General features: G+C 35.3%; 2 protein-coding genes and 2 long non-coding RNA genes across 4 annotated transcripts; 2 read left to right on the top strand and 2 right to left on the bottom strand.

Moving 5' to 3' along the window:
• The first annotated feature begins 3,378 nt into the window (after window positions 1–3,378).
• LOC126587290 (NADPH-dependent aldehyde reductase-like protein, chloroplastic) lies at window positions 3,379–4,421 on the top strand. The gene has a single exon (XM_050252324.1). It carries the CDS (start codon window positions 3,465–3,467, stop codon window positions 4,245–4,247), a length of 783 nt encoding a protein of 260 aa, XP_050108281.1. The 5' UTR covers window positions 3,379–3,464; the 3' UTR covers window positions 4,248–4,421.
• Window positions 4,422–4,682: 261 nt separating this feature from the next.
• LOC126587289 (lysine histidine transporter-like 8) lies at window positions 4,683–13,951 on the bottom strand. Its single transcript, XM_050252323.1, has 5 exons — window positions 13,644–13,951; window positions 10,909–11,042; window positions 10,412–10,827; window positions 5,452–5,583; window positions 4,683–5,345 (listed from the first exon to the last, which is right to left on the bottom strand). Exons 1-5 carry the CDS (start codon window positions 13,949–13,951, stop codon window positions 4,854–4,856), a joined length of 1,482 nt encoding a protein of 493 aa, XP_050108280.1. The 3' UTR covers window positions 4,683–4,853.
• On the top strand, window positions 7,853–8,999 carry LOC126587293 (uncharacterized). The gene is made up of 3 exons (XR_007611024.1): window positions 7,853–8,002; window positions 8,179–8,316; window positions 8,936–8,999. It is a non-coding gene; the product is annotated as an uncharacterized LOC126587293 (long non-coding RNA).
• On the bottom strand, window positions 11,300–13,281 carry LOC126587294 (uncharacterized). The gene is made up of 2 exons (XR_007611025.1): window positions 12,683–13,281; window positions 11,300–12,457 (listed from the first exon to the last, which is right to left on the bottom strand). It is a non-coding gene; the product is annotated as an uncharacterized LOC126587294 (long non-coding RNA).
• Window positions 13,952–14,733: the final 782 nt, after the last annotated feature.

The following is a 14,733-nucleotide window of genomic DNA, read 5'->3' on the forward strand; positions in this document are numbered from 1 at the left end:
AGCCGTTGAGATGGTGACCCATGGGCAAGGATTGGTTGCAGGCCAACTTGCAATGATGGGGATGCCATGGATGGCATGGCAGTGCGGCTTCGAGCCGCTGCTAGCTGGTTGGGTTTTTCTGAAACCCTAGATTTTAATTAATTAATTTTTTTTCTTGATTTCTAGATTATAATTCAATTGAATTTTATGCATATTCAATATATAATTCAATGCATAAACAGTTATATGATGCAATTCATGGCAATATCAATTCATATAATTTGATAATTATGGATATAATGCATCACAATTTATGTAGAATGTAAAATTCGAAAAATGTAAAGTTGGGTCATGCATTATGGTGAATGTTCATGCTATCTGAGCTGCAAAAATATCGAGATAAAAACCGTTGTTTTGGAAGAACCTAATTGTGTGATGATGGTTTGATGTAGAAAACTTCCACAGCATATTCCTAAGTGTAGCGGTAGAAGTGTGTTAATAATGTGTTGTGGCTTATTTTAATCTGAGAAGGGAGAAAGGGTGCACGGCAAAGAGATGTGTTTATAGGTTGTGTAGTGGATGTGTTATTCCCCCTACGTACTGTCTTTATTTATAATAAGGGAACTTTAATGAAAAGGATTTGGGCCAACTTTTTTCTAACAAAAAACTACCATAAACTTTTATTTAAACAAAATAGCTTGAGATTTAACCATTAAAACAAAACTATTCATCTACCCAACCCTACAAATATTAAAATCATGGGCTAAATTAAAGTCCAACCCGCAATAAAATTCTTTTTCCATAATTACCCTTAACATGCTGGAATATATGCGTGGACAAGCTTGTCTTTGTCCTTGATATGCGCTCCAAGCTCTCGGTTCACCAAAGCTGTTGCTTGGTATTCCCCAAAGCACCAGGAATGCATGATAGAGATTTGTTTTTGAGACATATATAAAACCATGTTTTATTACGCAGTGATAGAGTTTGTATTCTTAGATCATTTTGAGGGAGATTCGCCCATTAATGCTAAAAACTTTATTCACAAAAACAAAAAAAAAAAAAAAAAAAAAAAAAACACGTCATTTTGATACAATTAGATTACTAGTCACCTTTTGTAGAGTATGTTATTATGCATGTAGTCCATAAGCTAACTTAGTCTTGCATTCAAATATAAGATTAATTTATAATTAAGGTACATCTCATAATAAATTTTAGAGTGTATCAATTATATTGTAACATTGTGTTATTGGTTTGCTTATGACGATAATGATTAATGACTGCTAACGATATAACTGATATTTCGTAACTTCAGTCATAATATGTAACTATGAATAAATAAGTATATATACAAATTCAATATCAATGAAATGGTACATTACATAAACCACCATGGGAGTTTCCAGTGGTTGGTGACGAATTTCAGGCCTGTATTCTACACGACATGTCGTGGGTTCGATTGCTAGCACATGTGAATCACACGATAGTGACCAGGAAGAGGCGAAACAAAGGCACCAGCTATTTTTTTTTTCAAAATAAAATAAATGGCGCACTATTTTATGGTGTGGCAAATACAGTATTTTTGCATGTGTTGAACTTTGGAGATAAATGGATTCCATCTTCTTTTACTTTCCCCCGGATTTTTTTTGTTTTGAACAACTTTCCCCTGGAAATTAAGGCTCAAAGGTTGCTTAATTTCCTTTGGCCTTCGAGGCAGCAGCATTGGATTTTTCATGAGCAAAAAGATTAATTAATTAATTAATTCAAAACATATGTATTTATTGTATGGAAAAAAAAAATATACATATATATATATATATAGTGTATCATCCATGAGATAGATGTATATTTTGGTATTGTTCCAGAAATAGTGTGAGTTATTTTGTTTTAATTTTAGAAATATTTAGATATAGTGGTGGTTATTTTGTTGTAGTTTCAGAAATAGTGTTTATTTTGTTCCCTTCCAGAATAGTGTGAGTTAACATGGTTCAGTTTCAGAAATAGTGTGAATTATTTTGCTATGGTTCCATAAATAATGTTAGTTATTTTGATTTTGTTTAAGAAATAGTGTGAGATATTTTAGTTATATTTCAGGAATAGTTGAGGTATTTGTTGTAGTTCTAGAAATAATGTTCACTTTGTTCCCTTCAATAAAACTATGATTTATTTTAGTTCAGTTTTCAGAAATAGTGTGTGATTTTTCCGTAGTTTTAGAAATAGTTAGTTATTTTGGTTCAGTTTTAGAAATAATGTATTTTTTTCATATGGACTAATTTCCAACGAAGTCAAGTACTTTGCTTCTAATAAGTTCTTAGGAGAAGACTACGAGGAAGAGAGAGAGTCAATTGAATGAAAATACTTTTGCAAATTATGGAAATAAATGAAAATTAAATTCTTCTATCATTAATCTTTTGTGTTAGTAGATCCAGTACACGGTTGCTCTCTCTCTCTCTCTCTCTCTCTCATGAACATATTAAATTCTCGTTTGGGGTTGATAACTATTTCCTCTGTGATTTTTTTAAATGAAAACTAAAAGCTACTTTTGATTGACTAATTAAATTTTTTCTTGATTCTAACTTTTGTTCTCACACAAATAAAAAACTATAAAATAAATAAAAACCAGAAAATTGATGAAAGTTTAATGGAGATCAATGCATAGGATGCAAGCAAGATAATGATTAGTAGGTTCCATCTGCAAATGGTGATCAATTTGGCAAAGAAACTGCAGTCAAACAATAGGTGAGGAAGTCCCATGAACGGGAGGAACCACCATCGGCTGAAGATTCAAAACCTGAACTTGTTCCGCAGCACTAAGATGTTAAGGGTAAAATTGGATGCATAATAAATTATTTTGTTTGGGTCAGTCTTGTTGGGCTGGTTTGTTATTGAATTTTGTCATAACCATTAAATAAATTTAGTACATGATTTTTTGTTAAAATTTAAAGTATGGAAGCCTTTTTCATTAAATTTTCTTTATAATAATAAGGGCGGGAAGAATTTTTCTTGTCCAAAGAATACAAGTCCTAATAGAGAAGACTAACTAGTATCAAATCTAATCTAAAATTTATATCATCACACTTTAATACAATCTTTATAACACGTACAATATTATAAAAGAAAGTTAAGATATGTAACAACGCTTAATAGGTTAAAAATACTGAATTAGCGTCCCATATATTATGTCTCTATTCTAACTTAATTATTTGTTGTGTGTTTTTTTTTTTTGGTCAAATAATTATTTGTTATGGTTTATCCATGTGTTGACTTGTAGTTTTTTCAATCTTTAGGATATTATCAAGTTTACACATGTGATGGCTTATGCAAGTGCTGACGCACGTCCGATGAGAAATTATTTAGTAAATGAATATGTTTCTCCCCTCCAACTTTAAGTATATATACTCGTATGTATTTTGCCCAAATATGACATACCCGATATCACCAGAGTCTAAACTCATCGTCTCAAATTAACATAAGACCTCCTACAATTCATGGCTACTCAAACAACCCTTCCCCTCAACGGTCGCGTAGCAATCGTGACTGGCGGTTCGCGCGGCATTGGCCGTGCCATCGCAACCCAACTCCACTCTGCCGGTGCAAGGGTAGTGATCAATTATGCTTCATCAAACTCAACACAAGCAGATCAACTAGTCTCTGAGCTGAATCACGAGACTACCCAACTACGTGCCATTGCAGTTCGAGCAGACGTTTCGGACCCCGATCAGGTAAAGCAACTCTTTGAAAAATCGGAAGAAGAATTCGGGAGCCAAGTCCACATCGTTGTGAACTGCGCAGGAGTTTTGGATCCAAAGTATCCTAGTTTGGCCAACACGACAGTGGAAGAATGGGACAACACATTCAACGTGAACACCAAAGGCGCGTTCTTAGTTTCCAGAGAAGCGGCCAAGAGGCTGGCGCGTGGCGGCGGTGGGAGAATAATCATGATAACGACGTCCCTTGTAGGGGCGCTTATGCCGGGGTACGCAGCTTATGCGGCATCCAAGGCGGCGGTGGAGACGATGGCTAAGATTTTGGCTAAGGAGCTCAAGGGCACCGCAATAACTGTGAATTGCGTTGCGCCGGGGCCTGTGGCGACGGAGCTGTTCTTTGCCGGCAAAAGTGAGGAGACGATTAAGAGGATTGAGGATGCTTCACCTCTGGGTCGATTAGGTGAGCCCAAGGATGTGTCTCAGCTTGTAGGGTTTTTGGCGGGAGATGCTGGGGAGTTGGTTAATGGCCAGGTCATTAGGGTCAATGGTGGATTTGTCATATGATCAACTCTTTTCTTTCTTTTTCTTTTTCCTGTATAAATAATTTATCTTAAAGGAAATGTCATTCGGGTCAATGGTGGATGGTAATAGTTGTCAATTGGAATTCTTTTTCCCTTAATTTGTATTGGCAGTTGTCATTTGCGTTTGGGCAATAAAAAATTAGAAAACTTTACTCTAGTCCTTGAAATGATCATTCATTAATTTTAGTCATTTGACTTTGACCTCACATATATACTAACTATATTAGCCTTTTTGCACGCATTCATGCGCGTGTAAAATATTTTTTTTACATCACAGCACACTTCGCTCAATGTATTAGAGTTTTTTTTGTCTTTTTACATTTGTTCATGCAAAATAAAAATGGTAATAATTTCCATGAGCACTTGGAGAACACGCAAAGAGTATGAAAATGATACTAATTTCCGTGAGCACTTGGGAAACAGGCAAAGAGTTTTGTTCAATATTGATGACGTCAATTAGAACAAAAAGAAAACTTTTGATGTTCCCTTCAAATTTGACAACAAAATAGAGAATGTCAATCTATACAGAATTTTAACATCTCCTTTAGAACCAGAAAAATTGGCATGTAAATATATAACTAATAGTAATTTAAGGTCTGAAGAAATTGGCATGTAAACCTTTGTCGGCTAAATTCCAAACTGATGCAATGACTAAAACAACACTCAAACTCAGCCCCAAGAATCCAAGTCCAATGTTCACAAACCACATAGTACTCTTAGGCTCCGGTTTCTTCATTGTGATCCACATGAAACACGGATAAGCACATGCCAGTGGCAGTGTCATGCCTCCGATTAGAGGTGCTAGGCTCGGCAAGAATGGAAAAGCAACTGCTATGAAAAATGCCAGTCCTCCGAAGAAAATCCGAAAAGCTATCCGAAGCCACCTTGCACATGGCTTGTTCTTCTTGCTAGTGTACTTAAACTCCAAATTATCAAAAACTACCATGCTGTAGATTTGGAAAGTGCTCAAGCAGTTTATCACTACTAGTATGCAAAGTAGTCCCAACACAGCTTTTGAAGTGTTTTTACGCCCATTGAACTGTGAAAAAGAGGTCAATAGTCCTCCATATGAAGATGGTATCTGCATGAATATTCAAAAGACATTGTAAATCTCTGATCATGCATGTATCCCCAGTTTGATATATTTTTCACAGTTCAGTTAAAATAATTTGGAAAAGGTCTCTCACTTTGTTTCCATAAGCCCAAAATCCAGCTATGGCAAGAGGAAGGAAGCACATTGCTTTAAGTGCATAAGATATAGTCACTCCTCTCCACATCCGGTTTTGAGATCTCTGTTTTGGACTAGATGGCAATGTCCCCTGTATGAGGAAATTTTTAGCCTTAATCATGTGTTAAACTAACTCATACTACAATATTATTGATAACAACGAGGGAATCGAACTCTTAGCATGACTAAATTCTAACTCATCTATTAAAATATAATTATACTTGACGTAGTGCATCTTTAAAATTCGGCCAACACTATTAAAAAAGAGTGATGATAGGAGGATTAAATTTGTAGAAAAAAATTTGTAAACTAAATAACATGAAAGTTGATGATTGGATTATTATTTAAGATTTGATAATCATGATCATTCCTATTGATGACACATCATTTAGTTTGGGATAATGTTAGAGAGATTAAATTTGTAGATAATTTTGTAAACTAAATGACATGGAAGTTGATGATTGGATTATTAGTTAACCGTTGATAAACGTGCTCATTCATATTGGTGACACATCATTTAGTTTACAAAATTTGTCTATAAATTTAATCTCCCTAGCATTACCTTTTAGTTTGCAAATTTTGTCTACAAATTTAGTTTCCGTAGCATTACCTGTTAATGAATTCGATACCAAATTAGGTTGTTCATTGTATGGCTTAGCCGAACTCCTTATTTCCTCATAATGTATATTGTTGTGCTAAAAAAACAAAACCATTACCCATTAAAAAAGCCTAACAAAATTTAAACCATTTTCTACCCACTAGACAAGTTAGAGGTGTCAAACGAGGCAGCGTAGCGCCCCTCAGCCCAGCTCACTTAAGTCGGCTTACCTGAGCTTCGGCTATGATCGGGTCGAATCACTTAATAAATGGGATGGGCCGACACAGCATATTTAGATTTAAAGTCGGCTCACTTGGGCTTGGGTTGTATCTAAAGCATGCTTGGACTAGCCCGTGCCTAATTTGAACGGGTCGTGTTCATTCTGTGCTTGGGCTAACCCGCCAATTTGACACCTCCAAGACAAGCCACATTGAGAGGTCAAAAATAAAAAAGGTTATTTAGATATAGACGTTTGCAATTCTTATTTTTTAAATAAAAATTAACCTAATTTTAAAAATAAAATAAAAAACTCAAATTTGAAAAAGATTGCCAAATAGAAAAGTAATTGACCTATTATTACAAGATATTTACAACTTGTGCCACAATCAATTTAATAAATATTATTACTTACCTTAATTATAATGAACAAATAATTATTGCACATACTATTACCCCTCATATATACACGTTCAAAAGAATACGGTACTACTATAAATATCCATACGTTCAATGGTATATCGTACTACTAAAAGTTCAACACACACACACACACACACACACACACACACATATATATATATATATATATATATATATATATATATATAATTTACCTATATGTATATAGTACTATTATACATTCAAATATATATATATATATATATATGCGCAGTACTGACATATATGTTAAAAAATTATTATATGTAATTAATTTACCTACATGTAAATTTATGATTAGTAAATAATATATTTTGTAGGTAAATTAGTATTAAATAAAATAATATTGCTTTATTATGTAGGTAAATTATTTTGCATGTATTTTGCATATATTGGGTTTGTTTATTATGTAGGTAAATTATTTTTCATGTATTTTACATAGATAGCGTAAATTATTTTGAGCAATCTAACATTTTAAAATTTTAATAGTAGGTGCACTATTTGAATCAATTAACATTATTTTTTTAGGTAAATTATTTTGCATGAATTTTTACATATATTAGGCATTTTTTATATATGTGTATGAAATAATTTACCTACATTAATATGTAAAATATAATTTTAGTGACTTAATTAAGCATGTATATATATTATGTGACAGTCCGTCCCTGATTTTAACAATTTTTAAAGTTTTAATAAAGGATTTTACAAAAATGCCCTTTGAGGCACGCACATTATTTGAGGTTAATCATGGTGTCGCGCCATTTAAGATTTGTTTTCTTGACATAGCCTCATAGTACTCGTCGCTACGGAAGCGTGGGCGCAGACGGTTCGTTATTTGGAGTTATAACGAAAAAGATTTTAAAGTTTGAAGTTTGGGCATTTTATAAATTTTATTATTAAAATTTGGATGACCCAGATTTAATGAAGAATTAAATGGATGGCTTGGATGTAAGGAAAACAAAAATAAATAAATATAAGTGAAAGAAGGTTTTTGTGTGTGTGTGTGCGTGAGAGGAAGAAACAGAGGAAGGAGATTGGGTAGAAATGCCCAGGACAAGAGAGAAGAAGGCATCAGGAGGGATTGAGAGAGGGAGAAGCCGACCGATCGGAACAGAGGAAAGGAGGAAAGGAGAGAGGGCGAGAAGCGGAGGAGAGAAGATCAGAAAACGGGTTTTCTCCCAACCCGTTTACCCGCGACACCCACACCCAAATTCCAGCGATTTTCACCGGATTTCTCACAAATTGGATCAAGGTACCACTTCCAATCAACACCTAGGCCTTCCCTCTTCATGTTTCACCCAAAAAATCATGAAATTTCATGGTGATTTCGCGAAGAACACCCACACGGGTGCCGCGACCTTCTTGTCCAAATTCTTCAAATCTTGAAATGTTTTCTTTCAATTACTAACACCATTAGTATTCCCTTAGGACCTGGAACAAAGCCCAAGCTTTGATTTGGACGGTGGAGTTGATTTGAAGGTCGAATTGGAACTCACCCAATTCTAGGGTCCGCACGGAATTTGATGAATTTGAAGTGTTTCCAGGCCAAATTGGCCTTGGCCACATGTATGAAAGTTTCTCTAATCATTGAGATCTTCAGTTCTGTATTTTTTTGAGAATTTTTGGAAATAGTTGGATTTTCCTGCGAGCCGGGGCGGCCGACCGCCACCCGCGGCGGCCCGTGCGGCGGCGCGTGGCCAATGGCCCGCCAATGTCATTCTTAGCATGTGTTTAAGGTTCTAGGTTCATTTTTGATAATTGTTGGACTTAAATTGAGTAATTGAACCTAAGTTCGTTTCGATTCGTGGTTAGGTGAAAATGTAAATTGACGATCCAACCGTCGGATCGTCACCAAACTTTGATACGTTGTAATACGTAATATTTGAGGATTATAGGAACCTACGGATCGGGAATCCGATATACGGATCTTTCGGAATTGGAGTTGTAAGTTCATAAAATAGAATGTTAACTGTCACTTGGTTTTGACAATTGACGGAGATTCGACCGTTGGATGGTAATGAAATTTTAGGATGATGTCCTAGAGGTATATTGTGGACCTCTAGAAGTTATGGATTTGAAATCTGAGTTGCAGATCTTCCGGATCGAACTATGTAGTGACGTGTCTTATATAAGTTATATATTCTATCGATATGAATTCTGAGGTTGGATTTGATTATCGTTCTAGGCGCTGATCGTCACGACGCCTTGATGTGTGGTGCTAGGGAGTTGTTGGGCGAACTCCAGGTGAGTGGGCAGTTTTTGTTTTTCGTATTACCTATATACTATTAATTGTCCCAGAAATTGAATTTATATGAAAGTATGTTTTCAATTGCCATGATGCATATTATAAATTATATGAATTGATATTGATGCATATATATATATATATATATATATGTGAATTGGTGCTGTGGACGCACATGTGAGTATCAGGTGAGTTTATATGGTTTATATGAATGAATGATGATGTGAATTATGTTGAGAGCTCGTAACCTGTACCCCTGGTGTTAGTGCTTATGTTATTCACCCTGCATCACACGCTCACCTTGGATCCAAGTAGATGCTAGTCGTATAGACCACTAGAGGTGGTTCCGACATGCCAGTCGTACAGACCATTAGAGGGGTTCCGACTGGTAGGTGACCTTAGATTATGTGCACAGATGATTGATGAGAGAAGCACTAGAGCGTATTATTTCACCATCTTAGTCGTACAGACTACTATAGGTAGTTCCGACTTATGTGCAGTGTAGTGCCGTACAGGTCATAGTTGGTGACTCTGGCAGGGCCGTACAGGTCACAGTTGGTGACTCCGGCTGGATGAGATATTGAGCTATAGAATCAGCCGTACAGTACCACTGTAGGGTCTCCGGTTGATTTATTATTTCACCTGAATTATATTGATGCATTCACATTATATTTTGGCATATGGCTTGGCATGGCATATTCTTTCTGAAAAGCGTTGAAGGATTATAATTTGAGCTTTTGATGATATATATATATATATATATATATATATATGTTTATATATTATTATGTTATTTTCTAGGAAAGTATACGGGTTTTACAGCGAGGGGCTAGAAATGTTTTAAAGGAAATGTTTTCGAAAAACTTTGTTGTACTTACCCACTCAATTTTGTTTTACGCCCCTCCGGGTTCTAGTTAGCAGAGCTTTGGTGGCTACGAGGAATCCAGCGGTGTTCTGACAGAAGTCACAAAAGTAGGACTCCCCCTCGGGTGTTTCATCATAGTAATTGTATTTTTTAAGCTTCCGAACTGTGTATATGGTTACGTCACACTCACGTGACGGCCAGCACGCCCTCCTTCGGGACGGGATGTGTCATATTAGACATTTTCTATATTGTTATTATATATATTAGGCAATGAATTTATAGCATTAATGTTTTTTTAGTAAAATCATTAATTCTCCCTTATAATTCGTATGACATTAATTGTGTACATCAAACATTCAAATATGGGTATTTTAGGCATCTAGAAATTTTTTAATATTTTGTCAAATATAATTAATGAATTTGCTAATGTGGAATCTAGTAAATGAGTTTTAATCGAGTAAAAAACTTAAGTCGGGTTTTATGTGGAGAAAATTAAGTTTTGATGGTCAAAGTTATACTTTCAGAAAATAAAAGATAGCAAGAACACTCACTTGAATCTCAAGGATAACATTATGACCTTTGAATGCAAGAAAAATGATGCCAACCGAGTTCAGTACACCACCAAATCTATCCATGTTTGACTCCATCTCCGGTGGGTTGTATGAAATGCCACTAGGCCTGCCCTTGCCGATTAAAAGGCCCCAAATCAGGGTATAGTAGGCAATCGCAGTGGTGGCACCAATCAGTGAGACCCAAGCTATGGAGTTCAAGTTGGGAAACTGAGCCACAACAATGGCCATGCATACGAACAACAAGAAGCACTCTGTGCCAGTCACTGAGTTAACATCACAAACAGCTTTTAAGAAAAGCTTCATGGTTCCACCTCCTATGATGATCAGCTGGGCACATGTACCCCCTGATAGGTACATTACTGGGAATATAGTGAGCAGTTTTCCTAACTTTGGACCTGAAAAAACAAAATAAAATGTCTAGTTGGCATTACGGGATGCTGTTTGGTATGGAAGAAGAAGAGCTCGTTTGGACTAACCGAAGGCTGTTATAGCAAGGTGGAGGTATCTACTGTACCGAATTCCGGTGTCCGATTCGTGTAGATGTACAAGAAGCCATGCGGTGTAGAGTTGCCATGCGAATGCTAGTGACAAGCATATAATTCCCAATGCCCTGCAACAATTGGAAACATGTAGAAGAAAGTATCAAACTTGTTATAACAAAAATATATTACACTGAGTTTGAATAAAATATTAGACTTCCTACAACAAAATATATACTATCGTTAAAAAATGAGTCAAGATTGAGCTTTGGTATAATTGCCTAATAAGGCTCGGACCAGCTCATATGAAGAAATAGAGAGTCGGGTTATGAGAGAGAGAGAGAGAGAGAGAGAGAGAGAGAGAGAGTAGCAGAGAACAAGAGAGAAGTAACAGGGGAAAAGAGATTTCTGTATTGTTTTACTTAATGATGAAGTGTTTACAAGTGTATGTGTATATAGTGAACTAGTCACTCTAATAGACTTCCTAACAAACCACCTAATCTAATTACAAATGGCAATATCTCCTTTCCACACAACATTATATTCTAACAATCTTTACCTATGGTTTTGTTATTATGTACTTTATTTATTGATTCATATTAATTTTTAATTTTCATTAAGCTGAGTCAAAGAAAAACTTAAGTTCAATTTACAAACGAGTCAAGCCGAGACGAGTCAAGCTTGAAAATCATTCGAGGCGAGCTTGAGCATGTAAGACCTTTTTGCAAGCTTGTGCACAAATAATATCAACTGTGAGCCGAATTTGTACACTTCGATAGTTGGCTTGGCTCGACACATGTGGACCCCTAATATCTTATTGTACAAACTCAATAGGGTGATATTCCCTGTCAAAATTGGTTGGCACTTGTTATTGCACAAGAAGTTGCCATCGGAATCAGATGCTGAGCTTGTGAGAATATTTTATATTGGAAATTATTGAGATATTTTTATTCAGACTACTGTATGATCAAGCCTAAACTAGGTCCAAGAATGTAGGGGCAGACAGGGCTCGCATGGGGCACTAATTACCTAAATAAATTCTGGTAAAATTTAAGAGACAGACCAGAGGGGATTCTTGTGGAATTAGACCTCAATCACCTTGTAAATTATTGGTCCCCATTTTTTAGGAATGGAGTAATTTATATTTGAAATTATAAGTTAATGGTTGCAGAAGAATAATAAAAAATAATAATAAAGAAATAAAATTAAAAAATTAAAAAAAAAACTAATTAACAGAGCTTGAAAACTTTGAATTTTAACCAAAATGACAAAAAGATGTTGTAAGTAAATAGTATCAGGAGTAAAATTTTAAAGTAAAAATGTTTTTAACGTTAAAATGAATAATAACATAAGTATGTTGTTAAAACTCCTAAAAAAAACCAATTAGAGCTTCCCTGCCGTTACCCATGGCGTTGGTTAGGGTCAGTAGCAACCCCTTATCTTTGGGTGTTATGTTTGTTTTTATGAGCTCCTATCTTGGTAGTTCTAAGTGAGCGTCTCAAATTTGGGTATTATATTATACCTAATTTGTGATACCATACCCTCCCTATCTCTTTTTTCTCTGACCCCCCACCACCTATTTTGCCTCTTCCACTTCTTTCATCCCTAAGTCCTCATGCCTTAGATTTTTCAATTTCTGTTCCCTCTTTGCCTCAGATTGCTGATGGTGCTCATCCCACCCTTACCACACTTGTGGACATCAGGTCTACAGTGGTCGGTCGTGTGGATCGAAGGTCAATTTTGACCTTTTCTCAAATCGATTGAGAATGACGCATGTTGGCTCGAGTTCGAAGCTCCAATCCCATTCTCTACAGATCTCTTATCCAGGCTTGTTATTTATCTCTTCCTTTGTTGCTGATGGCGACGACGGCTTCTTGGGATTTGTTCTGATTTGGGCCCTTTATTTTGTTGCTTGCCTAGTCCATATTTTTTTATTTGTGCTTAACTTTATATTTGGATTTTGAGAGAGGATTTTATGTACCTTGTTTACGATAAACAATAAGCAATTCAATAAAATATATTATTTAATATATATTATATTTGTTTTGTGAGATTGCATATCTCACAAGCATTTAAAACTGAACAAAAACAAATTGTTAAGCAAAAGAAGAAGAACAACACGTAATAAGTTGACTTGGAAGAACTCCTTGATCCTTCCTAGAAACAAAGGCTAAGTAAAAGTATGGTAAATCTTAGGCATCATCAACGAGCCAGGTACTGTTTTAATGATTTCATACGATCAGAAAACACAAATGCTGATGAAACCTTTTCCTAAATAATAATTTCAATGATATGAGCATGCTATGAAACCTTTTGCAAGGATCCAGTGGCACATATTTTGAGACACGTTTTTGTTTTCATTTCGTAATTTTTTTTAAGAGAATCCGAAGCGTCTAATATATCAATTCACCAGCATTAATTATTTTTCCAAAAAATTAATTCAAAACTATTAGGACAATATTCATTTGTAGTGAAAAATGAACGAATACAACTCTACAAATAAATACTAAATTTAATTCAACTGTCATATGATTTCGGAGTTGAGTCATTTTTGGTAGAGATGATATGTGAGGAAAGACATAAAATATAGACAGTTGGATTGTTAAAATACATTACAAAGTGGGTGCCATAAAAATATGTATAAAAAAATATGCATCCTCGAATCCAAATCCATGAGTCAAATTTATGAGTTTTAAGATAGCTAGAGTTAAAAAATAGAAGATTTTACTTACCATCCAAGAGTGGCAAACGCAAGAGGCAGTAAAAGGGATTGGATCCCAATTCCTGAGCAAAGTAAATGAAAGGTAGCTGAAAACACATTCCCATTCCTGGATTCTGTGATGGGCAGCCAAGCATCCTGTGGAATGAGCTCACCACCTGTCCATTTTTCAGTTGATTCATTTGGGGGAGTAGTTGTGATGGGAATGACTTGAGCAGAGTAACCTGATGAGCTTCTGAACAAGCTTTTTAAGGAATGGCTATGCCTAGTTATTTCTTCCCTGCAATTTGCTTCAACAACCACCTCTTCCAAGTCTGCCATTTTCCTCCAATTGCTGTAAAATTCAAGCCACTCACTCATTATATATATATAGGTGGGGGATTTCACACCAACCCAAAATAGTTTTTTTATTTATTATCTGACCAAAAGTAGTTGCTAACAAGGCATATTCTTACGGGTCAATTGCTTTTGTAAGACCTTTTCTTTTTAATAAATATGATATAATACTGAATATAAGACGGCAGCAAACACACTATTTTAGTAAACTAATTTAACTCACATCTAAAATATATAATGACTAAATATTAAGCAGAAATGAAGCGTTTATGGTAGTATATTGCAATATTTCTACAATACTTTTCCCGGATGTTTACTTTAGTACCAAATTATCAAACTTTCTTTATACAAAAACTGAAAAGGGTGTGCTATCCATACACCTCATTTTACTTCTTATACACCCTTTGATAATTTCTCTCCCTTGATATTCTTCAATTCATCCGATCCGACAGCCGAAAATAAAAATGTGTGTGAGAAGTAAAATGGGACGTGTGGATATCATACCCCAAACTGAAAATGTATCAAACCCATTTGTATGAACTTCAATCTCAAAAAACTTTGAGTGGAGTCTGATCTTTGTGTCCATACCTGTAAAGTGTCTTGTCTAGATGATGGTAAATAAGCACTCTTGGTCGGGAGTTCAATTGCATTTGTTTTTCTCATGATTCTACTTAGTTCGGAGTTTTGTGCGCATTGATCATCTAAATATCCCATAATTATAAAATGCAAAGATTGCAGTTCTCGTTATATTTACTTAACATGAATAA

Source organism: Malus sylvestris, chromosome 10 (assembly GCF_916048215.2).
Source record: "Malus sylvestris chromosome 10, drMalSylv7.2, whole genome shotgun sequence".
Taxonomy (NCBI): domain Eukaryota; kingdom Viridiplantae; phylum Streptophyta; class Magnoliopsida; order Rosales; family Rosaceae; genus Malus; species Malus sylvestris.